At 47.0% G+C, this 27,570-nt stretch overlaps 1 protein-coding gene across 2 annotated transcripts in view; it reads left to right on the top strand.

Annotated features, from left to right (window-relative positions):
• The window catches only part of DOT1L (DOT1 like histone lysine methyltransferase), a 293,403-nt gene that overhangs the window by 97,716 nt on the left and 168,117 nt on the right, over positions 1 to 27,570 (top strand). For both annotated transcript variants that reach the window (XM_086947182.1, XM_086947181.1), the window contains exons 4-8: positions 2,483 to 2,546; positions 5,515 to 5,743; positions 9,179 to 9,273; positions 10,705 to 10,767; positions 24,831 to 24,886. In XM_086947182.1, coding sequence (XP_086803308.1) covers positions 2,483 to 2,546; positions 5,515 to 5,743; positions 9,179 to 9,273; positions 10,705 to 10,767; positions 24,831 to 24,886 — 507 coding nt within the window. The remainder of the gene's footprint in view (positions 1 to 2,482; positions 2,547 to 5,514; positions 5,744 to 9,178; positions 9,274 to 10,704; positions 10,768 to 24,830; positions 24,887 to 27,570) is intronic.

The raw sequence follows: 27,570 nt of genomic DNA on the forward strand, positions 1-27,570 counted from the left end.
ATATCTAATACTGTGTTCCTAATCCACTGTAACATTACTTTCAGTATTCCTCCTATGATGCCAATAGGTTCATTCTAAGTTTGGTGTACAGACATCTGTAGACCTTCATTTTTATGTTCTCTACTTTTGAAAAAAAAATGTGTAAAGCCGAATACCTCGTGATAATAATCTCTATGTGACAAGATTCTAATATTTATTAAGCTTAGTCCCAGTCCATGTTCTACTTTTCACTTCTGAGGTCGCTTTTTATCTCCATTCTTATTAGTTTTATTATTTTAGTGCTTCCTTTTCCTCCGGTCGGGCCAGGCTGGAGGAGAAGGAAGCACTATGATAATAATACAAATAAGAATGGAGATAAAAAGCGACCTCAGAAGTGAAAAGTAGAACATGGACTGGGACTAAGCTTAATAAATATTAGAATCTTGTCACATAGAGATTATTATCACGAGGTATTCGGCTTTACACATTTTTTTTTCAAAAGTAGAGAACATGAAAATGAAGGTCTACAGATGTCTGTACACCAAACTTAGAATGAACCTATTGGCATCATAGGAGGAATACTGAAAGTAATGTTACAGTGGATTAGGAGCACAGTATTAGATATCAAATACTGGTGCCCTGATGATGTCCGCATAGGACGAAACGAGTCAGCTGATTTGAATTTGTGAATGTGCTGGTCTAAAATATATGTGGAAATGAACTGTGACCTTTAAAGTAAAAAAAGAAAAGGACTTGTTGAACAAGAACTTGTTGAAAAGAACTGTGGTTTTGTTGAATTAAAGAAGAACATTTATTTTGGAAAAACAATTTTCTGCCCATGAACTGTTCTTGAAAAGTTTCCAAAGATTGGCAAAAAAAAAATTCAGAGATTGTTGGGCGTTCCTCTTGAGTGTAATTGTTTGTTTCGTCCTACATGTGAATTGTTATGTCCAAAGTGAGATGCTGTAACATCCCATAGGGCGGTGCACAAAATATAGACCTAAGAGTCACAGGTGAAAATAGCACACATCGTAAGATGTTGTGACTTGCGCAACTTGGAAAGTGAGTTTTTGTTGAGCGTGTGCAATGTCGAGCAAAGAGCTCCGTTCTCCTTGAATGCTTTCCCAATCCCTAGACCAAAGTGATTAGTTTACCCACCCTTCTTTTCCCTTCCTATATGCAGTGGAGCGGTAATTCACAGCATCCTGTTTCCTTTTTTTCGTAACAGCAAAGGGGAACGACTCAGTCAGCTCTTGCTTTTTTTGTGCATAGTATTTTTCTGGGTTTTTTGTTGTTAAATTATGGTTTTGAGTAAAAAAAAAAAAAAACATCTTCAGAAAAGCCCTAAGCCTGTTTTTTTTGTTCTATGTTTGTGGACAAAAGTTCACACGGATATGTTGTGTAATCGCTCAGCCAGACAGCCACAAACTATCTGATTGCTAATCTCCAGTGACTTGTGTGAGGCAGCATGGACAGGAACTCTGTCTGGGACATCACAGGAAATCTTCTAATGCAGGTCGCTCTCTGCTCCTCACAAGCGTGAATGGTGTCAACGTGGAGTTAGTTACTCTATCTGCACAGTTCCTTTACAAGGTTTGTTTCCGAGCTCAGACGTTTGCTGCTTCTGATTAGAGCATGAAAGCAGGATGTGTTTGTTCTCGGGTGGCTTCAGATGCTACCGGATTAAGAATGTTGGTTGTGGGCACAATGTCCCAACTGTTGTTATACAGAAATAAAGATGCTCTATAACTGCATCCTCCCTCTTAGAAAAATGCTGAAAAGCTTTGTTGCCGTCTGGCTTGGGGGGGTCAAACGGCTTAAAAACAGCATGTCCAATGTACCCATTTTTTTCCTTCTACTTCTACTAGACCACAGAACATTCACGAGCGAAGCGTTGCTGACTCAACAGGCTCTGTTGGGGCTTTGTCATGCTCAGTGGCAGGAGAGCGGGACTGACTAGGTTTGACTTCAGTCAGCATCTTTCTAGGATTGTCCTGTTTGTTGGGCACGATGGCGCTAATCTGTTCATTTAGAATGCCATGTACACTACTTTGTGCAGCTCTGAAATGTGTATTTCCAGCAATATATTTTAAAAAGCGTGTTCAAGCGGTCTAATGCCTTGGGACTCGCGACTATCCCCATGAATGCTTTGTGCTTCAAGGCTGCCCCAAGAATTAGGGCACATTGCCAAGACTTGTATCCTGAATGCTGCTATTGCAAGGCTGTGATAGGCTCTCTTCAGTTGTTTGTCTCAGGGAACAACAACCTGGGAACATGGGCTATTACAGTCCTCCATTATTTGCTTACTTTATTCACCCCAGGGAGTGTTGCTGCCTGTAAACCATTGGCAGTGTCCCAAAAAATACCCATATATGAGCTGGTTACAGTGGAGCCCAACCATGTTGTTAATCCTTGTTTTGCTTTGGTAGAAAGTGTGAAAAAAGTGCTTAATTTGTGTGCATCTTTTATAGTTTCTAAAACGTGATCCTGTTTTCTCTCACAGCTTCGAGAGCATGCAGAGACTCTGCGACAAGTACAATCGTGCCATCGACAGCATTCACCAGCTGGTAAGACATTTCTTTCCTCGTGCCACATTTCTAGTACTTGGACAACTCCAAGGGCGTTAGCGTCTGTGCAGTGACATTTTGTAATAAAGCAAATAATAGAAATCGCCCATTTTTTTCTCTGAATGTTTTTCAATCTTTTGATTAAATGCTTTAAATTAAATTGGTTTTGGCTGTGGGATGCTCCTAAGACAAGGTGATCATGCTTTGTCTTGGACATGCTGGCATTGTAATACTAGATGAATTGAATTCAAGGTGTACAGTCCTAACAGAGCTCAGGGGAGTCGAACATATTCGAATATGAGGACAGTATTTGAGTGCTTTTGTGAAATAATGCTGAGCACTTTTTAATGCTTTGACAGAACAGCTGTCCCCATACAATTATGCAAGAATCGCCAAGAGAGGGACTTGGCTCCACCCACATTTTGGGGGCCAGCATTAAATGTTTTGATTGGGCAGATGTTGTGTGCTTCCACAAAGAAGTGCTTGCCTTTCACCCAGCTGTGATCATTTTGTTTATGTAGCTGCTCGAGCTTGAACTTTCAGGGTCACTCACATGGCATCTCACAGTGGCAGTTAAAACAATCCTAGCGAACTGGAAGAACACAGGCAAGGCGACATTTAAGAGCTGGGTCAACTGGGTAACCTTCCTCAGGGGGGCGGACAACATCACGGCAAGGAGTTCAACCAGTCATGCAGCAAGAAGTGGGATGTGGGCCGCCCTGGACGCACACTTAGGGTCACACAAACCCCCGTAGACCGACAACCACCAATCCCCCGTCGCTGGTAACCGCTGTAGGCTAGAGGAGAACCACCATGCTAATGGTCTGGTCCCCCATCCTCTTTTTTTCTCCTCTCTCTTCACACTTTCTTTTCTTTCCCTTCTCTTGGGGCCTACAGAAACGTTAAGTACCAATACCAGCCTACCCTGCGAAGATGCCGAATGTAACCACAAGGCGCTTGTATCTCACCTGTATCGCCCCCGCATTACCACTGTACTGTATTACAAAATGTCTTCAATAAAATTATTTGAAATAAAAAATTTAAAAAATTCCATTAAAGGGTCATAGCTAACTAATTGATGGCGTTTTTCTCTGGCAGAAGCACAGATGAGAGGAGGATAATCCTTTACCTACAGGGATTTTCAGGTCTGGCTTAAGACACCTGACCTTTTAACCTACACCAGTATTATTCTACAGTTCTTTACTTTCAAACAAACACATATCCATTCCCATGTAATCCACTTATGCTTCTCATGACCATACAACATTTATTTAAAGCCAGACCTATTGGCATTGCCATTGCTTGTATGGAGTGCAGCAGAGACAAGGCCACAGCTGTTAGGGGTTTCCATCTTTTGAACTCTCCACTTTTGTCCTGGTCATGAATCCGGCTCCAGAGGGAATTCTAACGCCACAATTGCAACTGTTTACATCATTGTTCCCGGCAATGTGAAATCCCCCTGGGATAGCGTTGCTGATGCCACCACTATATACTATTGTAGCATACAGCTAATAAATGGTAAATAACTTACAGCTGCGTGATCTTTTGCTGATTTAGGGTTTGGTGTAAAAATTCCCTTTTGCAAGCCTCTTTCTTAAATTCATGGTGTAATATCACATTCTTATTTTAGGTGTGCTTAATTTGGAGTCGTTCACCGTGGAATGTTATTGTGCATTATATCAAACAAAGGAGATGACAAACTGCACAATACTTCCAATGGATTTATTTTCCATTTTGGGAGGTTCTGTGGTACCTCTTCTACAGGACGCCATCTTTAAGGTTCCTAAGCGGTTGCTGGAGAGATATATTTTTGGCCTCATCCAGAAAAGCAATGCATTACATTGTTTGGGAGGGTTTGCTGTGAATGTTCTGTATTCATGTGTTCTTGCTGCAGTGTGGAAAACCTTTCCTTCTGTGACGAGTATGAGTTAAAAGACACCTGACTGCCATAATACCCACAGTGAGTGTATACAGAATTAGTTCTGTCACAGACACACAAGTTTTAAATACAGATTTTGTCTGAGCTGTCCAATCGGTAGCCAGACCTGTCGCTGGCTTAGCCTAGGCGGTGCTGGTGGGATGGGCAGCCTGTTTTCGCCTGTTGAGGTATTCCGAAATGCGCTGCCATTTTTGCACTAGTGGATTTCAGGGATGTAGCTTTCTTTTTTAACATACTATTTAAAACCCTTTTCAATAAAAACACTCTATGGAGGACAGTAGTTCTATTATTGACTACCATGTCATCATGCCATACACGTTCTTCATTTTCATGTTTCTGATCAACCATTCTTTGAAAGCTGTAATATTTCAGTCCTGCTTGCTGCTGCGGATCTCCAACGAGCATTCCATTTGTGGTGTTGCCAGCCGTATGAAGGCTTTGGCGAAGGACTTCTCAATGCCTGGACGTTATGGAAAGTGTTGCTGCGTTGGAGATGACATCATGAGTTTATGGAAGATTTGCTTTACACCAGTCGTTTTTTTTTACAACATATTTTATTAGTATTTGATGTAATACAGTCCGGGTATATTCGGGCACAGTGCCACATTTATTGCCACCCCGAAACACGTCTATATCCTCTGAGTGCCCACCGGCCCCATTTTCAGATTGCTTTAATAAGACACAAATATGGTCATATTAGAACAAAACTAGAACCTAGAACAATAAGCATCGCCATCCCCTTGGCTTAAGTAGATGTTGTGTGTCTTTTGCCAGTTTTGACCAATTGCTGCCCTCAGGACTCAGACGCAATAGCAGTGTTTACAGACATTGATTGTATAGAATAGGTTCCTTGCCACGCTATTTTAATTCTGTCCCCTCTGTGTTCTTTCGGAGTCTCTTTGCCCATCCAAGCAGTTTATTCCCCTTTTGGATGGCTGCTCTGAAGTTTTGTTTAGCTACTTGCTGTTGTATAAGTGTCAGCACCCACAGTGGGAAGGGGTTTTCATCCATTGCTTTTTTTCCCCATAGTGGAAAGGCACAACACACCCCATGAAGCTGAACACTCGACCCTCCAACGGGCTTCTCCGCCACATCCTCCAGCAGGTCTATAACCACTCTGTGACCGACCCCGAAAAACTGAACAACTATGAGCCCTTCTCACCCGAAGTGTATGGCGAGACCTCCTTCGACCTGGTGACCCAAATGATCGAAGAAATTAAAATGACGGAGGATGACTTGTTTGTGGACCTGGGTAGCGGTAAGTAATCTCTCATCTATCCGAGGACTGGTGATAGAAGTGGGTAAACGAACGCTGGAATATAGCTTTTTATTTTGCATTATATGTAGCTTGGTATTTGTGATTGAATTTGCATTCCCATGCTTTTTTTCCCATTCTTGAATTGAGCTTCCCTCCTCTGGCTCTTGTTGCTTGTTCAGTTCTAAGTTAATTCCTAAATTGAAGGGAAAGTGAGGAGGTGGGCGTAGACGTGAAACTACTACTATAGGAACTTTAGAAAACTGTATGAAGTTCAAAATAAAAAGTGAGACAAAAAAGTGAAACCTACATTCAAAATCAGAATTTTCCAGCAGATAGGACTTTGGTAGGAAATTTGACTTGATTCACGCGCAAGGTTTTATCAAAATCAAAAACTTCCAGGTCCAAGAAGAGAAAGACAGATAATTGCACACACCTTTTCAGGCAAAGTTTCAATTTGACAAGGCCCTACTCAAGGGTGTATGACTATTCTTTCCATATCCTGGTCCGTTTTGCAAACGCCTCCATATCCTTTGCCTTTCTGATAGCCCACTGATGTGCTTGGAATGGTGGGCATCTCCAACAGTTTACTGAGGATCTCCCCTGTGGCCTCTGTTTTTCCCCATGCCCCAGAGAATGTTTTCTAGCAGACAAGCCATCGCCCACGTTTTTTCTCCTTCATATATGGAGATGCAGTCAAATTTGTGACCATGCAACTCATTTTAGAACTTCCACAAAATTAAATCCAGGCGTTCGTGACCTGGTAATAGATGGCAAGCATGTCATTCAGAGGTCACCAGCACTTGATACTTTGACTTCGGTGCCCTCCTTACTTCTCCTTGGCCTTTATTTTTTGATATTGTTTGCATGGATTTCGAGTGCTTTATTTTATCACCGCTAAAATGTATTTATCCATTTCTTCGACTGTCGTTGGTTTCAAATGATGTCTGGTGTCGCTTTCTCTTAAGTCCATGTGACCAGAGGTCTTGTCATTCCTTGTGGTCCATGGTCTTGTGATGTCATTTCCTGTTATATGATTACAGAGTGGTCAAAGAACTGGCACTGCCCCAGTGATTTGGAAAAGGGTCTCATTGAATGTTTGATTATTCGGACTCCTCTTTTTCCTTAACTTACTTCCTGCTCCATGGACCTGCCATTAAGCCCCTGTGGCCAAGCGGTATTTCACTGGAACCTTGTTTGTTATCCCCATGGATTGATTGTCTCAATAAAGGGCTCACCCCTGACTGCTTCCTTTGTCAGTTGCTTTGTGACAGACTCTTGCAGTCTTCCACGCATTGCAGTTAAAGCAGTACTCAGACTTAGAGGTAAATGGACTGTCGGAAGTGGGAAATAGAAATAGAAAGGTACTCCCTCATTGGTGAATGATTGTCAGGTGCTCTGCCAGCTACTCCTTCTCCTGGCCATGACGAAATGGCGCATTGTCCCAACTTGTAATGTGATCTCTGGAGAGGATAAAACTGGCTTGCAGGCTTTGCTCTTCGCGGGTTGTTGCACCTGTCCAGCTTCCACGGGGAGACTGTATCTGCCTATAGTACAGCAGAGCTTGACATCCGATACACACAGCATCCGGTTTTTAAAGTGGATTACTAACCCTCTCATATGTTGTTGAAATTGGCTGACACCTGCTAGAACTTGGTATTGTGGGAGACGCTGAAGCTGAAGTAAATGTGCACGTATGTGGAAGGATGGAAGCCACATTGATCTGTCTTGCTTTTATAGTTTGTGGGGCGCTTCAGTACCACTCTTTCTGGGGTCTTGGTCACATCCGGAAACCCTTTCGATGCTCCCGTACCTCAGCAGCCATTAGCAGTCATATGGTTTACGTAGTTGCTTGTATTGCTGTGCATGGGGAGTTCTCTGCAAAAAGTTATGAAATTCATAGACCATAAGAATCAAGAGTCTAGTCCTCTTTCCTTGTGGTCTCTAAACACACCACCTCTTTCATAATGTGGGACGTCACATTGAAAGATGTTATTTTTTGCATCCATTTGTCTTCCTATGTGGTGGCATCTTTGCAAGTAGTCACCGAAAGTCTGAGCTTATTGGCTGGTCAGTTTATGTGGGTTATTCCAGAAATTAGAGCAGCATCCTTCCACCCCTACATTGAGGCCATGTGGGCTCCTCCTGAGAGTGTTGTCTTCTCTTTCGGCCAGAAGGGTACCGTTCTGTAGTCTGCTCTTAAGTGAACTTTGGTCACCGATCCTTAATTGGCTCCAAGATCCACTAGAGAGAACTTTGGACTTGTGGCCCAGAGAATGTACTCCAGGAACCTCATGCCGCTCATCAATATGTTGAGGCACTCTTCGCTCCAGTCCTAAAGAAGGTACAGAGTGCATGCAGTCTGTGTATAATTTCGGTGAACCAGCAATTACGCTTTGCTGTCCTAGCAAATGAACTTCACTTTTCGGGCAAAGACATAAAGCTTGATTTGTCAGCAGAGAAGCTCCCAGCTGGTCAAGCCTGAGAAGAAAAATTCAGGAGTATCTCAAGCAAGGTCGGTATGACCGGTCGGCATTATAAGGTCGGTATGACCGGTCGGCATTATAAGGTCGGTATGACCGGTCGGCATTATAAGGTCGGTATGACCGGTCGGCATTATAAGGTCGGTAAGACCGGTCGGCATTATAAGGTCGGTAAGACCGGTCGGCATTATAAGGTCGGTAAGACCGGTCGGCATGATGAGCTTAGTCTATACTGTTCTGTAGTGGTGCATGTATTTACATCCGAGAAGCACCCCAGATTTCCTTTGTTACAAATCCGAGCTGGCTAGGTGGACCCTCGAGCGGTCAGTGTCTAAGGCCATGTTCCAGTATGGCACTGTGTGATCATGAAGGTTGGGGCAGTGGAGAGTCTCTTTTAGTTCCCACTCTTTAGGCTTCTCCAGTGTGTAATGATGGAGTGTCTTTTCCTGGCAAGCTCTTCTGGAAGGTTAAATCATGAGGAACTAGATATTTTTGGAGGCAGTCAAAGGGTACGTTGAGAAGGCGATGAAGGCTTCCAACTTGACATGGAAGCGTTACAAATTGAAGTGTTAAATTGTGGCTTAGTGAATCATCGCTCCATTCTTTAGATTGGTAAGATGTGCACAATCTGGAAATATTAATTGTAGCAGTTTGGCAATGCCAAAAAAATGTGTGCTCACCAAAGAGCGTACTTGAGAATAGCTTTCCTCACTCTCAAAGCGATCATCTGGATTTGTTGCTGTAAATTACGACAATTGATGCCAACCCCAACTAGTGGGAATGACTGTTAGCGGGTGGCACATGCTGGGCTTCTTGTTGTGCACCCTGCCAGAGTTGGATCTCCCTGTGATATTTAATATTGCTATTTTTGCTTTGACAATTTTATGTTTTATATTGCTCTTGCATGGGTCACTAGCCTTTTCCACCACTCATTTTTAGCTGTTCTTTATTGCAGGGGTCGGACAAGTTGTGCTTCAGGTCGCAGCAGCTACAGGTTGCAAGCATCATTATGGGATTGAGAAGGCTGATATTCCGGCCAAGTATGCAGAGGTGAGGTATACCACACCTTGCGTGTATTTGAGTAACTTGTGCTCAGTAAAGCCCTACCACTGTGTCTAACTAAGAGGGATGAGGTATGCCATTATGTGACAAATGCAGCAAGCAGCTATGCACACCTGGCACCATATTATGCTCATGACACACGTCCCACTCTACACCATGGCACACACTTATGTCTGTGCACCAAGGCCAGAATGGGGCAGTGTGCTGTTTTCTGTGCAGGCCTGAACCTGCTGATACGCTGGGAACAGCACATTAGTAAATGGCAAGCTATTTCAAGCTGCCAGCTCTGCAGGTGGCAGTGTGGCCTGTGTTGGGAAAAGAGGTTGAGGTACCCCTGCAGGCGGGTGCAGTTAGTCACTTCACCCTCATGGAGGGGGATGCCTGCAGAGTCCATGATATCTCCTTCCACCCCCTTTCAAGGAGCACCCATAGTGCAGTGACGAGGCACAGTGTTTAATCATTTGCATTGGACCAGGCCCCATGCAAAAGAGGGCACCTCTTTCAAGATCACACCGGTGCACCTCTAACAGCAGTGGGCTCATCTGTGTTACAGGAGGGGCCACACAAGCCTCTGCAGGCCCTTCTGTAATACCGAAGTGCCCTTCGAGTGCAGAAAGTGGATGCACAGGCCTGGTGCACCGCTGGGATACTTAGAGCAATACGTACCCTTGTGAACTAGACTGAATTGTCGCTGGTATTAGTGTTTTACTACAGACACACATGAAATGTGTCAAGAACAACATATATATTCCATGAAAATGCCTCTTCGTAGTAGTGTGGTACCCTAGAGTGCATGTTAACTAAGCCTGTTGAGGCCTATAGTTACTTTGCTGCCACTGAATGTGAAGGCAAGCATTTGCAGAACTAGTTGGTCCACCCTATCTGTGATAGTTGCATCATCAGATGCTCTCTGGGCACACGAGCTGCCATTCTGAATGGACAAATCCGTCTTCCTGGAGTCGTGAGCATGGTTTGGACCCCATGTCATCATCTGCCACTTCCCCAACAACACTGTGTAGCTGTGAGTGATTGGGGTTCATAACAGCCAATATCCAGATTAATGTGTTGCTATAACTGTAAATACACTTTCTGATTCACCTTATTCTGCCTTAACACGGCACCCCGCCTGCTGTTGTGACAGGCAAAAAATGCAACACAGCTCCTAGACTTTTGCAATGAAACTTTTCTTGGAGGTAAAATAATTATTGAAATATACTTGGATGCCCCTAGTAATGAGGACATGATATTGCTTTCTCGTATGATTGATAGTAAGATGTGTGTATTGGCTGTCTGTGCCTGGCAGGCAAAGCAGTGAAGAGTGCCATTTGTCTAAAGTGAACCATCTTGTACTTTTAACCGTCACTTCACGGAAGCCATCATATTAACTGCTTTTCGATTTGTATTTATTTCCCTTTTCAGTCGATGGACAAAGAGTTCCGAAAATGGATGCGGTGGTATGGGAAAAAGCATGCTGAATACTCAGTGAGTGGAATTGTCGCCTCTCATTTGTTTCTTTCTCCGATTTACTTGAGCGGTTCTGGTTGTCCATGGAAAAATAACAAAAAAGCTATTGAAACCCTGTAGCATGCATTCGCCCTCCTGACGAGGGAAACTGTTGCATTACCAATGGTTTTTTTTGGTACTCTTAGCCTTCTGATGGGAATTGCTTTGGCGTATTGTGGTACACTGCTGCTTACTTCGTTTCTGGTGATAGGCTGAGCAATGCCTTTGTGTCCTTGGAGTGGGAGGCACCTGAAAGAGTCGTATGCATTCCATGCACAGACCCCTCTTCTGGGAATCTGCAAGACTTCCACCTGAACATCCGTGCATTCTTTAGAGAAAGAGAACTAGGGAGACCCACTCGCTGCTACTGAAATGCTCTTGGGCGTATCAGTTGTTCCTCTAATCTGTGTCTTTCTTGTCGATACAGCTGTTTTGCAGCATTCATTGTTCTTTGTGCATCTCAGAGCGATGGAGAGTGCTTTAGAGTTTTTGCCACGATGCAGGTCTAGTTTGTCTCCAGTTGAATGTAAATGTAGAGCCTATATCCAGTACTTTTTAACCACTATCTTCCGCCCCATATGTTGTGGGTTTTATTGGGAGGCCAGGCTGCTGATGAATAACGTGCTCCATTTGCCTTAAAGTTATTTTCTGTGAATGTTTGCTCTCTGTGTGTGGTAGGATGGTTTTTATGGCAGTGTAGCTTCAAGTTGCATTTTTTCTGGGTGCTTTAAAGGTACATAATGCCAAATCAACAGAGAAAATGCAATTGCTGGAGAGTAATTTGTATTCTATATCTTTGGTCTGGCAGAAAGAGATCGGAGTGCAGACAGGGGCACAAAGTCCAAAGGTTCCCTTTTTACAGGGATCATTTAGCTGGGTGGAGGAGTTGTAACACTTTATGATGACCGTGAGAGAGATATGTATGTCATTGATTGCCTCCTGTGAAAGACAACAATGTTCTCTTTGCAGCGGGTATATTGAAGAGGAAAGTAAACTTGCTCTACTTTTTAAACTCTCTGGCACAGAACAAGCTAACCTTCCTACGCACACCTAGCGTGCATAGCAGAGATAACCCTGTTAAACATTAAAAGTAGAGAGATATGTCTGCCTCCGCCCACTCCCCAAGCAAGGGAAACTTGTGGAGCGGCTGATAACAAGCCATGGGCTTGCAGGCCTCTCACCCTGTGACAGTACCCGTCTCCTGAGAAAGCAGTGAGAGCAGGTCTCCTTATAAAATTGAACAAATAAAAATGACTTCACGAACCTAGTCTCTAGAATACCGGAATTCAAACCTGGATACAGCCTCCTTGCTGGGCTGTCCCTGAAATCCGCGTGTCATAATGTCCAGATTTAGTGCATCCTAGCACAAAATGTGCCTCTCGTTGACATAATGCAATTCAACTGGCTTTCTCTTGCTAGGATTGCACAGTGCTTGGAACTGCACATCTCCCAGGGAAAGGCAACTATTTTACGATTTTTTAAAACCAGGACCTTTAATTCATGGCATTGGATGAATAAAAACATTCTCACATGTAAAGCTGCCCATGTCCATGATCTCCAGAAGGACGTGCTCCCATGAGTTACATGCTTCGCCCCACCTCTTGTCTCTTTTCTTATATCTGTGCCCACTGGCTGCTCCGTCAGTTGGGCAGCATTGTAATACTGCGGTGCTTTCCTCTTTCTTGCTTTTGCACCAATATATACACATGGAAGCGGGCTCTTGGGTCACTGGCCCCATCTGGCTCCATTTTCAGATCTTCCAGTGACCCAGGACAAATAAGAGGCAGTTTTTGCAGAGCTGCCATGACGGCTCGGAGACCGCACCGACAGGAAGGCTTGAGGTTCAGTATTCTGGAAGGAGAGTTGCGGAAAGGAAACGGGACCGGTGCATTCAACTACACTGGGTAAATACATGCGTTGAAGGGAGTGGAGAGGGCGCGTTGAGACTGCATAGCTGTCTGTCCCATATAGGACAGACATCGAACAGCAGTCCAGGTGTTAACATATAAATGAAACTAGAGGCATGGACAGGGTACAGGTGTCCGGATTGCTAACCTGATGTGCATATCTCTGTGCATGGAGCCTGAAGCTCACCCTTTCAATCCGGATGCATCAGCCCTAGCAACCTCCCGTCCAATCCCGACTGCTCGAAGATGAATGAAATGGGTGTTCTGTTTTAGTTTCGTATTCACAGGTTTTGCTTAATGCAAATTAATTTGTTTGATTTTTACGAATAGTCCATGTTTGCATACATTGAATGTCTGTTTCCTTAGAAGTTGTTGAAGTTGTTAAGTATTTAGGGTGGTGGAGTTCATGCAGTCCTCCTCATCTGGGGCCGGCTGCTGCAATTATGGCGTGGCTTAAAAAATAAGCTAAAAATCTGTCTTTAGCATAGTGTGGTCCCTGGCTGGTATTTTCTGTTTGTCATTCCATCCAGATATATATAATACAACAAGTAAAATTACACCTACAACAAGTCAAGACTATTGGTTTTGCCAATGGTTGTTTGTTACATAAGATAAAGCAACAACTGCAGCGTATAGAATATTGTAAATGCTTCAGCTCTGAAATGATGAGACTGAAAGAACTATAGCGAGTCTCTGAAGTAAAATCAAAGGGAGTGAAGGTTGGTACAGTTGCAGAATTCTGATTTTTGTTTCAATCTGAAGGTGAGGGCAAAAATGGAGAGCCCGATAGGGAGCCGCCTAAGCACCTTCTTTTTTAGAACTACCGGCAGGACCCGGCCCACTTAAAGCCTTGCCCTTCCGTTTAAAGTCACGTTTAATTTTATTTTGCTATTAATTAATATAGGATCAATCAATCAATATTTGGGAAGGGTTTGATGACTTACAATTTCTTGAAAAAAATCATCTCACATTGTAAAAAAATGTATCGCATACAAACTCAACATGACACTTCGATCAAGAACAGAGTTCCTGATATGTATGATGTCAGGGTCCCTTTCTCAATGATGCCAACATTACTGGAAAAGCACCGCCATTCAGGGGAGCGAGCACCGACCGGCCCCTGGGTAACACTGAGGGAGGGAGCGCGGAGAAGCTTCGCAAGACGCACGCGGCTTTCGGCTGCCTGGAGATTTGTTTTTGGTGTTGGTGCGGGCGGCAGCCATGAGTTATTGGAGATAGCAGGTGAGTGCTTGCTGGAGTCTGGTAGTAAGAAACCAAGGGAGGAGGTGACGCAGGTGGAAAACACACCCCGGCATCTTGGAAATGGCTGCTCTCCTCCGCATTTACCGCTTCTGAACAAATGCACCCCCCCTCCCAGGGAAGACTAACAGTACCGGCAGCAGCCCTTACTGGCCCTCGGCGCCACTCACCGGCCTGCAGGCTCCATGCGAGGTGCACATGTCGCAAAGCCCTGGGGGGCGGAGCGTCGCGGGTGGGGGCAGACAGACCCAGAGGGGGGGGGGGAGCAAAGAGATAAATAAAATAACAAGAACTTCCTGCTTTTCACCGCCGAAATGGAACCGATCAAAGTGCCTGAAGTCAGAAGTCGATGAAAAGCCGCCTCTGCGCGGATTCTGAATATGAAACCCAGGAGCCGCGGTGCCCGGGGCCAGTCATTGGCTGCTCCCGAAAGCGCGCCCGTCTCCTGCTTTCTCACATAGGAAGGCATTTTTGCTGCAGACGGGGTGTTCGCCACACCCCGTGGTTGGGTGTGAAGGAAGGCTACAAATCCTTAATCAAAGTCACTGCACAAAGAGTTTGAGTTGCTGATTTGCAATTACTATAAATGTACATAGTTCGCATGGATGGGTCCGAAGTGTTTGTTGTAACCCTGTGCTTGCTCTTCCACATCTCGGAGTACAGAAAAGTCCGGGCAGGACATGGACCCTGCTCGTGGTTAGCAGCGTGTCCCATCTGTGCACGTTGTGGCTGCCCTTTCGCACAGGTTCTCCTTTGTTTATACAAACTAAAACTAAACCCAAGAATGCTAATAGTGAAACACTTCCCCGTGATGTCTCGGACCTTAGCCTCTTCCCCAGAGAGCCAGCATTGGAGTCGTGTTTTGTGCAGTCAGGCCCTCTCTGTTGTGGGACACCCCCGCGCCGCACGGCCACCAGCTGCTGCGTGTGTTCCCCTCTGCCTGCCTTCTGCCTCGCTGACGCCGTGGTCGCTCCCCTCTGGTTTCCCAGTTGTTTTGCCCTAAATTTGTGCTTGTCTGTTTCTGCCGTCTGCTCGCGTATTTTGCTGTTTTCCTTGTTTTGCCCTAAATTTGTGCTTGTCTGTTTCTGCCGTCTGCTCGCGTATTTTGCTGTTTTTCCTTGTTTTGTCCGTAATTTGTGCTTGTCTGTTTCTGCCGTCTGCTCGCGTATTTTGCCGTTTTTATTTGTTTTGCCCTAAATTTGTGCCTGTTAATTTCTTTGTATCCCCTGTGCCGTGTCCAGTTTCCTTCCTGATTGGCCGCCTACCTCGCCGCCCTCCGCTCTCGCTTCCCGCCACCGACATTGGCCCCGCCCCTTTTTCTCTTCTGTTCCCTCCCCGCTCCCGCCTCCCAGCTGCTCCGCCCACCCGCGCACTTCGCCTTAAATGGCGACCGTGCGGACGCGCAGCGGTCACGCGCAGCGGGTGCGCCGTTTGTGCGCCGAAGGCGCGCCAAAGGTAAGCCCGTCTGCGCCCGTCCGCGACCGGATCGCGACCAGCGCCAGGACCCCTGGCCCACGAAGACCCCGACCGACCCGCCTGACGTACTCCGCCGCCACCCTCACCGCTCTCAACACCGGCCGACTCCCAGAATGCCATCAAGCCTCTCCACGACGTACCCACGGACCCTTCAGCTGCCACGCCTGCAAGTTCACCTGCATCCGGACCTGCCTCGCACCAGCACCCACCAAGCCGAACACCAGCAGTACCCACCTCAAGTGCATCCTGCTCAACACCCGCTCCATCCACAGACATGCCATCGAACTCTGGAACCTCCTCGACACCACAGCTCCAGACGTTGCCTTCCTCACGGAGACCTGGATGAACGCCTCTTCAGCTCCCGACATCGCCATCGCCATCCCAGAGGGCTACAAGATCGTCCGGAGGGACCGAAACGCCAACCAGATGGGAGGAGGCATCGCCATCATCCACAGGAGCACCATCCGTCTCACGACCAGCACCGACAACTCCCTGACCACCGCCGAACACCTGCATTTCCAGATCCACACCAACCCGAACACCACCCTCAGAGGCACCCTGATCTACCGACCCCCTGGACCACGCACACAATTCAGCGAGGACATCGCCGACTTCGTCAGCCCACATGCCCTCCCCTCCGCTGACTACATCCTCCTGGGAGACCTCAACTTCCATCTGGAGAACAACAACGACCGCAACACCAGCACCCTGCTCGACAACCTCACCAACCTGGGACTCAAGCAACTGGTGTCCACCCCCACCCACCTCGCCGGACACACACTCGACGCTGTCTTCTCATCCAGCAAGGACATCAACTTCAGCCACACCACAGAGCTTCAATGGACGGACCACAGCTGTGTCCACTTCACCTTCAAGAAAACAACGACCCACCACCACCAGCAACAGACCGCCCGCAGAAGCTGGAACAAGATCACAGCAGACCAGCTCGCCACCTCCCTGAGCCAGCACCCTCCTGCCAGCTCAGCGAACCCCAGCCAGGCCGCCGACAACCTCACGAAGTGGATCAGCAACTGCGCGGACGAACTCGCCCCACTGAGGACCCCGCCCAGCAGACCCGGCAGCAAGAAAGCCCCATGGTTCACCGACGAACTCAAGAGCTCCAAGAAGAACTGCCGAGCCCTCGAGAAAGTCTGGAGAAGGGAACCGACACCGGACAACAGGACCTCCTTCAAACTTGCCACCCGGAAACACCACCAGCTGATCCGCGCCGCCAAGAAAACAGCATTCAAGGACCGGTTGGACAACAACGCACACAACTGCAAGGAACTCTTCAACATCGTCAAAGAGCTTTCCAACCCCAGCGCAGGAAACAACGACATCACCCCATCGCAAGACCTCTGCAACTCCCTGGCTTCATACTTCCACAACAAGATCGCGGACATACACAACAGCTTCAACAACCAACCAACGCACACCATGACCGAACAACCACCCCCCACCACCACCCTCCGCGCCTGGACCCCGATCAGCACCGAAGACACCATCCGCACGATGAACTCCATCCACTCCGGATCACCGACCGACCCCTGCCCTCACCACGTCTTCAACAAAGCCGACGCTGTCATCGCACCCCACCTGCGAGACATCATCAACACATCCCTCGACACCACCATCTTCCCCGAGAGCTGGAAACACGCCGAACTCAGCGCCCTACTCAAGAAACCAACAGCGGACCCCACCGACCTCAAGAATTACCGCCCCATCTCGCTCCTCCCGTTTCCAGCCAAAGTCATCGAGAAGACCGTCAACAAGCAGATGGCCGCTTTCCTCGAGACGAACGGATCCCTCGACCCCTCACAGTCCGGCTTCCGAGCCAACCACAGCACCGAGACCGCCCTCATCGCCGCCACCGACGACATCCGAGCCCTGATGGACAATGGAGAAACAGCGGCCCTCATCCTCCTAGACCTCTCCGCGGCATTCGACACGGTCTGCCACCGCACCCTAGTACGGCGCCTCAGCAACGTCGGAATCCAGGACAAGGCGCTGGAGTGGATCACCTCCTTCCTCGACGGGAGAACACAGAGAGTCCGCCTACCACCGTACAAGTCAGAGGCCACCGAAGTCATCTGCGGCGTCCTCCAAGGATCATCTCTGAGCCCCACCCTCTTCAACGTCTACATGAGCCCCCTCGCGGCCATCGTACGCAAACACAACCTCAGCATAATCTCCTACGCCGACGACACCCAGCTGATCCTCTCCCTGACCAACGACCCCGCCGCCGCCAGAGCCAACCTGCACGTAGGGATGAAAGAGGTAGCCGAGTGGATGACGACCAGCCGCCTGAAACTGAACTCGGACAAGACGGAGGTCCTCATCCTGGGCTCCTCTCCCTCCGCCTGGGACGACTCCTGGTGGCCTCCCGCCCTGGGCACCGCACCCAAACCGACAGACCATGCACGCAACCTGGGCTTCATCCTGGACTCCTCCCTCTCCATGACCAGGCAAGTCAACAACGTCTCCTCGGCATGCTTCATCATCCTACGCATGCTACGGAAGATCTTCTGGTGGATCCCCACCGAGACCAGGAAGACCGTCACCCAGGCCCTCGTCACCAGCCGACTGGACTACGGCAACGCCCTCTACGCCGGGACCACCGCCAAGCTCCAGAAGAGACTCCAGCGGATCCAGAACGCCTCAGCCAGACTCATCCTCGACATCCCACGAACCAGCCACATCTCCGGACATCTGCGAGACCTTCACTGGCTCCCCGTCAACAAAAGAATCACCTTCCGCCTCCTCACCCACGCACACAAAGCCCTACACGACCAAGGCCCGAGCTACCTCAACAGCCGAGTCAACTTCTACGCTCCCAAACGCCACCTCCGATCAGCCAACCACGCCCTCGCCGCCGTCCCCCGCATCCGAAGAGCGACTACAGGAGGAAGGTCCTTCTCCCACCTGGCCGCCAAGACCTGGAACTCCCTCCCGACCGACCTGCGCCTGACCCAAGACCACTTCTCCTTCAGGAAGAAGCTGAAGACCTGGCTGTTCGAGCAGTAGCGGCTCCCCCCCCCCCCAGCGCCTTGAGACCCCACGGGTATGTAGCGCGCTTTATAAGTGTCACTGATTGATTGATTGACTTCCAGGGAGGGCAGGCTCAGTGTTTGCACTTCAGTTACTCCGTGCGTCGCTCTCCTGTTGTCTGAGCCGTCTGTGTAGATCTCCAGCACGGCCTCCCATAGATCGCTCGGCACGGCCTTGCATTTCTGCCTCCGAAGCCTTCACTTCAAGCCAGAAACCCCTCCATTCCCCGTGATGTCTCGGACCTTAGCCTCTTCCCCAGAGAGCCAGCATTGGAGTCGTGTTTTGTGCAGTCAGGCCCTCTCTGTAGACTGTGTTGGCCCGTGCACCTCTGCTGTGATGTGCAGGGCTGTGTGTTGGGCTGATGAGTGCCGGGCTATGGAAAACCGGCACTGATAACATTTATCTGGATACTTCGACCATGTTTTCCATCCAGGTGCAGTATTTATCAACTATATTCGAGAATTGAGAATTGTAAGTTTTCTCCTCTTGTTAATATTTTTGACCGTGCAACTGCTGTACCCGCTCCCCAGTGACTTCTTGTGAGGGTCAGGTAGTTCACCATAAACCATTTTTTGTTCTGATGGCTCCTTACCACGAAACTACCGCCCCCGCTTTTCTTTTATTTATTTTTTTGTCCCCTTCCTTATTCAGTCCATGTCCCCTATTTTGACACAAAAACACTACAGAGACCCTTCTTACCCCCAAACTCCCCTCATGTGTGGGTTTTTGGGTGTTGGTTAGGTCTTAAATTCCTAATAGTTTCAAATTTTGAGTTTTGTTTTTTACTTTCTGTCCTCCATCCTGTATTTGTTTGATATGTGGAGTATTGGTGTTTTTTTCCATTTTAGTTTTTCGTCAAATTGAAGAACTGTTGGTTTGCTTCTGTTCGGCTGTGTTCGGAAAATCAGCAACCCAAGTTAATCCACATTTTTACCCATTTGTTGGTTTTCGTATTTTATTTAACTGCATTCACCAGAAATGTTTCTTGTTATAATGAAGGTATTTGTGTTCACCTGATGCTAAACTTTTTCACAACCTCTCCGGAAGTTGCATTCATTTTTTTTCTACATCGGGTGTGCCATCCGATCTTAAGTAATTTGCTTTATCACATTTTCAACTCTAAATTGCTTTTACTGTTAGAACCTTTTCAAATGGACCTGAGTTCTGAGATGTTACCGATCAATTGCTACGTAAAATAATTAATAAAATATGTTGTACACCTGATGTGGCCTTTTTAATCCAGCAGCAAGGTATTTTTTATGAGGAGAGGCTCTGCCACCGTCGAGGGACACTTCTTTTGTACCTTAAACCATCTCACTTTCCACTTCAAGGAGTATCGTATGGTTTAGGGTGAAATTAAGGGTCGAATACTTAAATTATAATCTTTTAACTGTAAAGTTAATTACATTTTCGACTCCTTCAAACTGAAGGATCATGGGATACAGCACCTACATGAGTGCGCTCTCTTGTCTAGAATAATGTATAATGAATGTAGTCTTGTAACACGCAGACTTAGCCCAAGGGCATCAAGGCGCTGGTACGAGGCAACCGGACACAGGGAAAATAAAACTAAGTAGAGGTGGGGGGGGGGGGGGGGAGCCAGGTTTCTAAGGCCTCACGAAACAACAAGAGAGGCCTGGCCAGAGATCTCTTTGGGGAGAGATTTCCACAGTTTGAGCGCAGCCGTGGAGAAAGCTCTACGCCCCCATTTGACCTTCTGAAATCTAAGGACAACAACAAGATTTCTGTGAACAGATCGAAGGGTTCTACTGGGAATATAATACTGGACAAGCGACTTGATGTCTTCAGAGCCGGCATCATAAAAGGCTTCATGGGTCAGACATAGTATCCTAAAAGTGATCCTGCGGTCCATCGGAAGTCAGTGTAGGCTCCTGAGTGCGGCCTTGATTGAGCTGAGTCTAGGGAGATTCAGTACCAGCCTAGCTGCTGCGTTCTGTGCCATCTGGAGCCGATGGATAAGGCTCCTATTAATTCCCATATAAAGGGCATTACAGTAGTCCAGTCTCGAAGACACTAATGCCATAGTGGCCTGCTTACGTGCATCAAGGGAAAGATAGTGGGAGATCTTCCTGAGGGTACTAATAATATCGAAACAGGTTGAAACGGTCCTTTTACCTGAAGATCTAAAGAGAGGGCAGGGTCCACTATCACACCCAGATTTTTCCCATGAGAGGCCGGGCAAGGGCACTCCCCAAGCGCGGATGACCACCACTCACTGGACCAGATTTCCTGATCTTTCCCAAAGATCAGGACCTCGGTCTTCTCTCCGTTCAACTTCAGGAAATTCTCCACCATACATTGGGAAACTGCCTCCATACAGTTCCTGAAGTTGACGGCACAGTCCTTTACTATACGAGTGATAGAGACCATTATTTGGGTGTCGTCCGCGTATGACAACACCTCCAGCCCAAATGATCTCCCCCCGCTTGCAAGGGGGGCCACGTAAATGTTAAAAAGCTTGGGGCTTAAAGAGTAGCCCCGTGAAACCCCACAATGCAAGGGTTTGGGAGCAGAGAGGAACTGGCCCATCTTCACCCTCTGTTCTCTTTCACAGAGAAAGAAGGCGAGGAGGCTCAGAGCCGGGCCCTCAAAACCGATCTCTCCCAGTCTGGAAACCAGGGTATGGGGAGACAAGGTGTCGAAGGCTGCGGTGAGATCCAGTATTGTCAGAAGAGTGGTATGGCCAGAGTCAACCTGGGTGCGGATGCTATTAAGGACTGCCGTAAGTGCAGTCTCCGTGCTATGATGTCTCCTGAAGCCGTGTTGAGATCTGTCCAGAAGGTGGTGGTCCTTTAATAAGTGCTGAGATGGAGATTTATATGAGCCTCCAGCATCTTAGCAGGGGCAGGCAATAAGGAAATGGGCCGAACGTTTTTCAAATGTCCAGGATCCAGGGAGGGTTTCTGTAAAAGAGGCTTACCGATCGCCGTCTACCACGCGGAGGGAAAGACTCCCTCAGAGATGGCCCGGTTCATGACCTCCATAAGATGGAGAATGACAGCTTCCCGGCAGGCTTTAAACACCTTAAAAGGACAAGGGTCCAAGGGAGAGCCTGAGCTGACCCTATCAAGAAGCCTGTCCACTATCTCAGGTGAAAGTTGAGAAGTCTCGGGGTCGGCCCCCTAGGCAAATTCTCTCCTGGAGGGGAGGGGATTGGAAAGCCCGGACTGATAAAGGAATTAGCTGTTTCTAGTGAGACATAAATCTCTGAGATTTTAGTATGGAAAAAGTCGGAGATTAAAGTCCCCCAGAAGGGTAATATTAGCTCTCACAAGGAAAGGTTCTATCACTTTACTGAGGTCCTGACTAAAAGAAGACCTAGGCCCTGGTTGTATGTAACATAGGAGGCCGGAAAAGCTTTCTGAGGGGTGGAGGTTGATTGAAAAATAGCAGGCCTGATACGGGTCAGAGGGAGAGGTGAGGGTCTGAGAGCGACAGATGAGGGCGTCCTTATACAGAATTCCCAACCCTCCCCTCGCTGGCCTACTCTGTCCAGTCTGGTCATCGAGTAGCCAGTGGGGATTGCATCAACCAGATCCGGGCCTGACTAGTCCGTTGCCCAGGTTTCGGTGACAAAGACCCATGTAGGCTTTCTAGCTGAGACAAAGTCTCTGAATGCAATCTTATTTTTTACCATCGATCTGGCATTTATAAGAAAACCCTGTGCAACCCTCTGAATAGGGAGGGGCCTAAGGACAGTGGAATCTATCCTGTTCTTATGTCCCAGCCTTCAATTTACATTGCAGCTTATGCACCCTAGGGGTGACCTGCCTGAAAGAACCTCAGGGTCCCAGGTATGATGGCAGGCCCTGACTGCTGGTCGGAGGTCCAGAAGGGCCTCTCGTGTAAAAGATCATGACCTGTGGAGTTGTATTAAGCGAGTCAGCATCCCTGGCCCAGTCGTGGCGCAGACGGGCTTGCCTTTGTCGCGCCTTTGGCGCGCCAGCGTGCGCCCTCTGCGTGGCGAGCCGACCATGCAAATTTATAGGGGGCGCACTAGAACGCTAACCAGCCCAGTGGCTCCACCTCCCAAACAGGAAGTGCCCTGCGATCTATGCCGGCGCCCTCCACAGCAAACTGCAATACATGCATAACTTTGTTGGGTGACTTAAACCAAAAGTTTTCGATGCATTGAGTTTGCTGCAGATTGTGCTAAAGTAATGATGGCTGTGAGAGACTGGTACATATTGCAGTGGATGTCCATCCATGAGACTGATCCTCCTAAGTGTGAAGTAGTACCAGTCACAAAAAGTGTTTTTGTGATGCAGGGAAGTGAGTCTAAGATATATATTTTTTTGCAATAAAGGATTTCCGCAGAGTAGGTATTGTCACCTTCCAGGTAAATAGTGTTCAGTCGTCGAATATAATATGCAACTTTATTGATTTCAAACCATGCTACTGAAAAATGTTAGGAATGGGAATGGTCAGTAGATTCACATGCCCCGTCCTCCTTCTCAACAACAGACCAAAACCGGGAATATCCACATGGAATACAAGTCTATTGAACCTGCTGGTTCCTCTGGGTGGATGTTTCAAATGTTTCTAATTGGGTAAGTCACTAATCTAGGAACTGCAAGCAGTTTTGAACCTCCTAAGCTTTGGTTAGATTCTATGCCTGTCCTCGGCTGGTGTACAGAAGGCGCATATGGCTATTAACGTCCCCTGGGACTCGCTTTAAAAAGGACCATTAAGTGTGAATCACTTGCTTGAGTGTATTTTTCTGCTTCAACCTCTAATCATGAATTTCCATGGTTCATTGGGACCATTGTGGGCTCCTGGAAATGTGATCCCCCTGGTGAATTGTTCGCCTCCCTCTTCTGCTACCTCTTGTCTTGTGTTTGGGCGGTCGCACCTGCGGCCGGTGTGTCCCGGGCGAAGCCGCCCACCTTCTTGCTCGAGTGGAGCAGATCAGCTCATCTCTCACTAGCGCCAGACTTTCTTCCTTCAGTCCCGGGCCCAGGTGTTTATCTGGAGAAATGCTTGTCCCCTGCATCCTTCATGTTCTGAATATGCTGAATGAACCCTGTTCATGTTTTGAGTATGCTCACTGTTGATCCGCTTTCAACTCATTATGAATATATTTCAGTTCCTGGACCACTTGGGGCTTCCTTTCTCTGTTGTGTCCTCCTTGTCGCAGTATGGCATCCGGCAGGTTAGCAGAGTGACCTGCTTTCTCTCTGGTTGGCCGGTATTGAGTTGACAAGAGGGTTGGGCCCTGTCTGCCCATGGAATAGGCTCCTGGGTTGTACTGGAATTACTTAATCTGTTATTTCAGTCCTATGTTAGTCTCTCATTTCTAAAATCGCACTCAAAACTGCTTCGGATTACAACAATGCTACCCGTTTGTCATTTGTTTGTGTTTCAAGACTTAAGTGAATTTTAACAAATTATTGAGTCGCCAGGCAAGTGGCCCGGCCATTTTGTAGTGTCCATTCCACCCCCTTCTTTCCTGTTCATAACCAGCGAAAAGTATGAGGTGTAGCTCTCGTTTTAAATCGTGCAGTGCCCTCTAGTGGTCTTTCGGTGCAACGACAGCGCTGTGGCTTCAGCTCTGCTGAAGAGCAATGGGAACGCACACGACCCTCCATGGGTAAGCGAGAGGAGAGGAAAAGCCCTGCGGCTTCATAGTGTACGAAGAGTTGTCCGTGCAGGTAAGGCTTAAGGAAAACAAGTAAATAAAAGCTCCCGCCAATGAAGGCCGGTGCTCTGGCCCCTAAACCGGGCATCTTGGGAAATGGGGAGGGAGTGTACTTGTAGACGAGTGAAACCCACTGACATGGAGGCATGAAGACGGGAACAGTAACAGGGGTGGAAGAAAGGGAAGTGCCAGGACCTTGGCACAGAAGAAGCTAAGAAAACAAGCATGGCCGGATGACATCACCCTTGCCCGCACTGGACACCCACTGTCTGCATCTAGAAATGAAAAGACTAAACGATTAGCTCAGGCCGCTACATGCAAACACTGCAGAACGTAACCGGATTGTGAGATGGGTGACCGGCTAACTGACACGGGGGAGTTCTGTTTCCAACGCTGAATGCCAGCCACATCCATGACTTACTGTGTTATCCCATGGCTAGTTTATCTCTACCACAGTTCGTTTTGGATTGCAGCACGTCCTGGGGCTGAAAGTAAGAGTGTAAAGCTATGAACCATGAAGGTCTGAAATAAACCAAAGCTATTTAACTTCATTAAACGCATATCTGACCAATATTGCAGACTCCTTCAAATGAGTAAGAAAAACTTTAAATATGGGGATGGATTTTAAGAAGATTAAGATAATAAAATGGAAGAATGCTTGTGCCAAAGACTTTTCTTTTTCTTTTCTTCAGCTGGAGAGAGGCGACTTCCTGTCAGAAGAGTGGAGGGACAGAATCGCAAACACAAGGTATTAAACTTGATTGTCCTGGGGAACGCTTACTTCGGAACATGTGCATTTTGGGTTTTGAGAGTATAATGTGACTGGTGCCACCTAAGAATCCCAAGATTGTTGCTCCCCCATTATTGCCAAAAATTATGAGCGCACAGGATAAGGGATGCTTATTATTCTAAGGGGATTGAAGCTGGGAATTGTTATGTTGCGAGATCCTGCCTTATTTTTGTAGGTGTGTCTGTGTATGACTTGTGCGTTTGTAGAACGCAGGCTGCAGTGACCTGGGTGATGCAACTTCTTGAGCTCGTGCCAAATGCACAGAGGCACTATCTACCACTATACACAGTCTTGAAATCTGGCCAGCCATGCATGCCCTGCCCGGTTATTTGAACAAAGGGATTGCCTTCCTATGGTTCTGCAAGCCTTAAACTGTCCCTACTCTGCACCCCATGCAACTGAGCTCTTACAATTCCTTCTGCGTTTTGCATTTGGTTGAATGAAGGCTTTCATTTAATAGAAAACGTGTGCACCTTTTCTGACGTTGTTGAATGTTTCCGCAGTTTGGTAAAGGGGGCATGAACCCATGACCATTTCAGTTTAGTTTAGTAGTTACCAAACTGAAAGGGTGATTAGTTGGCCCGTATCCATGTGCCAGTGACCACTGAATTTTCTTTAGTGGACAGTTGTTTTGACCCGAAGAGTGGAAACGACACAGAATAATGCCTGTAGACTTGTACGTAGACATTGGCCCTTTGGAGTGGGTTTGATCAGTCAATCAATGAAGATGTTCTCTTCTGGCGTGCACGTCCTTATAGGCCGGGTTGAAAAGTAGAACTCCGATTACTCTTGTACACTATTTCTAGGAAAACCAAACATTTTGCTGTTAAATAGCCCACTGAGTTATTACTTTGTTTCCCCCCAAAAGCACTTGTTTGTTTTGGATCTTACGTATAATCCCATTCTTGGTTGTTGCCTAATTAATCACCTGTTGTGACAGATGAGCTGTGTGATGTAAAAAAAAAGCTTTATCAGAGAACTTGGAGATGGTGGTGTGTTGTAGATAATGGTCTTGTTTTAGCACCGCTGCTTCTAACTGGTCACCTACCTCAACGAGGGCCATCGTAAGGCACTTGATACTTACAAAATCTCGCAGCCCACCCAATAAAGGGTGATTAATGGCGCTCTTTTGAATAAATGTCCTTCCGTGTCACTTTCTCTGCTTTGGTAGACGTGAACAAAAATATGGATGATCAAAGCACATCTTTGTTTTTTCTGTCAGCAAGATCTTTGGTGGATGGTAGACCCTCATGGCTGATCTGTTCCCAGTAGTAGAATCATGCTAATTCTGCAGCACATTTGTTGTTTTTTGGTTTGGTAGTAATAGTTTGGTAAGATCAGTCATGTGCTTTAGTGGGACCTGATGAGTGAGCATCTGAGCCACAGATATACCGGAGGATGGCAGCATACCTATAAACTGGATCCATGAAGGATCCCATCACCTGGAAGACTGTAGGACATGTCCCCAACACCACCTCACTTAAAGTGCTTCCGGTGGGTTCAAGACTGAGCTGAAAACTACATATAGAAAAAAGGGCAGTATACCTATAAACTGGATCCATGAAGGATCCCACCACCTGGAAGAATGTCGGACATCTCCCCACAACCACCTCAGCTAAAGCGCTTTAGCTGGTTTGAAGACTGAGCTGAGAACTACAAATAGAAAGGTTGTATGAGCCAGGTATGTGTGCAAAAATAGCTTTACTATGGTAATTTCTCGGGTGATCTGATCAAGATTAGAGACTTGACAAATTGAAGCAATAATACTCTTGCTATTTAGAGCAGTTTACAAAACTAATTTCTAGCTATTTTTGTGGCTTAACTGCTTTCATAAACACACCATTATGAGCCGAGGCAGACACAACAGTACAAGTGGGAGAATCAAGAGCTGGTAACCAGAAACAAAAATACACCCACCAGCCTTTTCTGTATGAACTCGCCTCCGCTTGATTGGTTGATTCTCTGGCCAGGATTCAGCAGCGCCATGGCTTCTTTGGTCTTTTCTGTACTATCCTAAAAGAGATCCCCAAAGCAGAGTGAACTCCCATGGTCCAGTGTACGCAGGCAGAAAACCAATGAGAAGATGTGCCCAGTCGCTAAAGCGGAGGTCATGAATTCTCAAGGTGGGCACAGATGCCCACTTTGAAAAAGCATCTGGAAATAAGGCTAAATAAGTTGTCCATAAGTAGATGGAAGAACAGACACTCAAACAGCTACGTTCAGTAATATTATTAGGATAACCAATAAAAAAATCAAATTTTCCTCTTTTTTTCCTTTTAAATTTGTGCAACTTAAGGCCAACTGTTAAACATTACTTCTTGCTTCTGATAGCCTGACGTACAAAAGACAATGGTGAATTGTGTGCAGACATTTAACTGGGTTGTTGAAGACATGTTCTGCGTAATCGTCTGCCCTGGTTCTTAGTTTAAGTAAAAAGTTACCAACCCCTAATTTAATATGTAAATCAAAGTAAACATTTCGGTACTAAAATAATGTAGAACACTGATTTTTGACAATGGGAATAGGAAAGGCATTAGGGTAATTAGGTGGCTACGCCCTCCTTGGCTACGTCACTGAATTGTGTTTCATTTGCTGCTGCTGGTTGGATAACTGTCCCCAGACGAAACTTGTGCACAGTCCCA

The sequence above is a fragment of the Lissotriton vulgaris genome, chromosome 12 (assembly GCF_964263255.1).
Source record: "Lissotriton vulgaris chromosome 12, aLisVul1.2, whole genome shotgun sequence".
Taxonomy (NCBI): Eukaryota; Metazoa; Chordata; class Amphibia; order Caudata; family Salamandridae; genus Lissotriton; species Lissotriton vulgaris.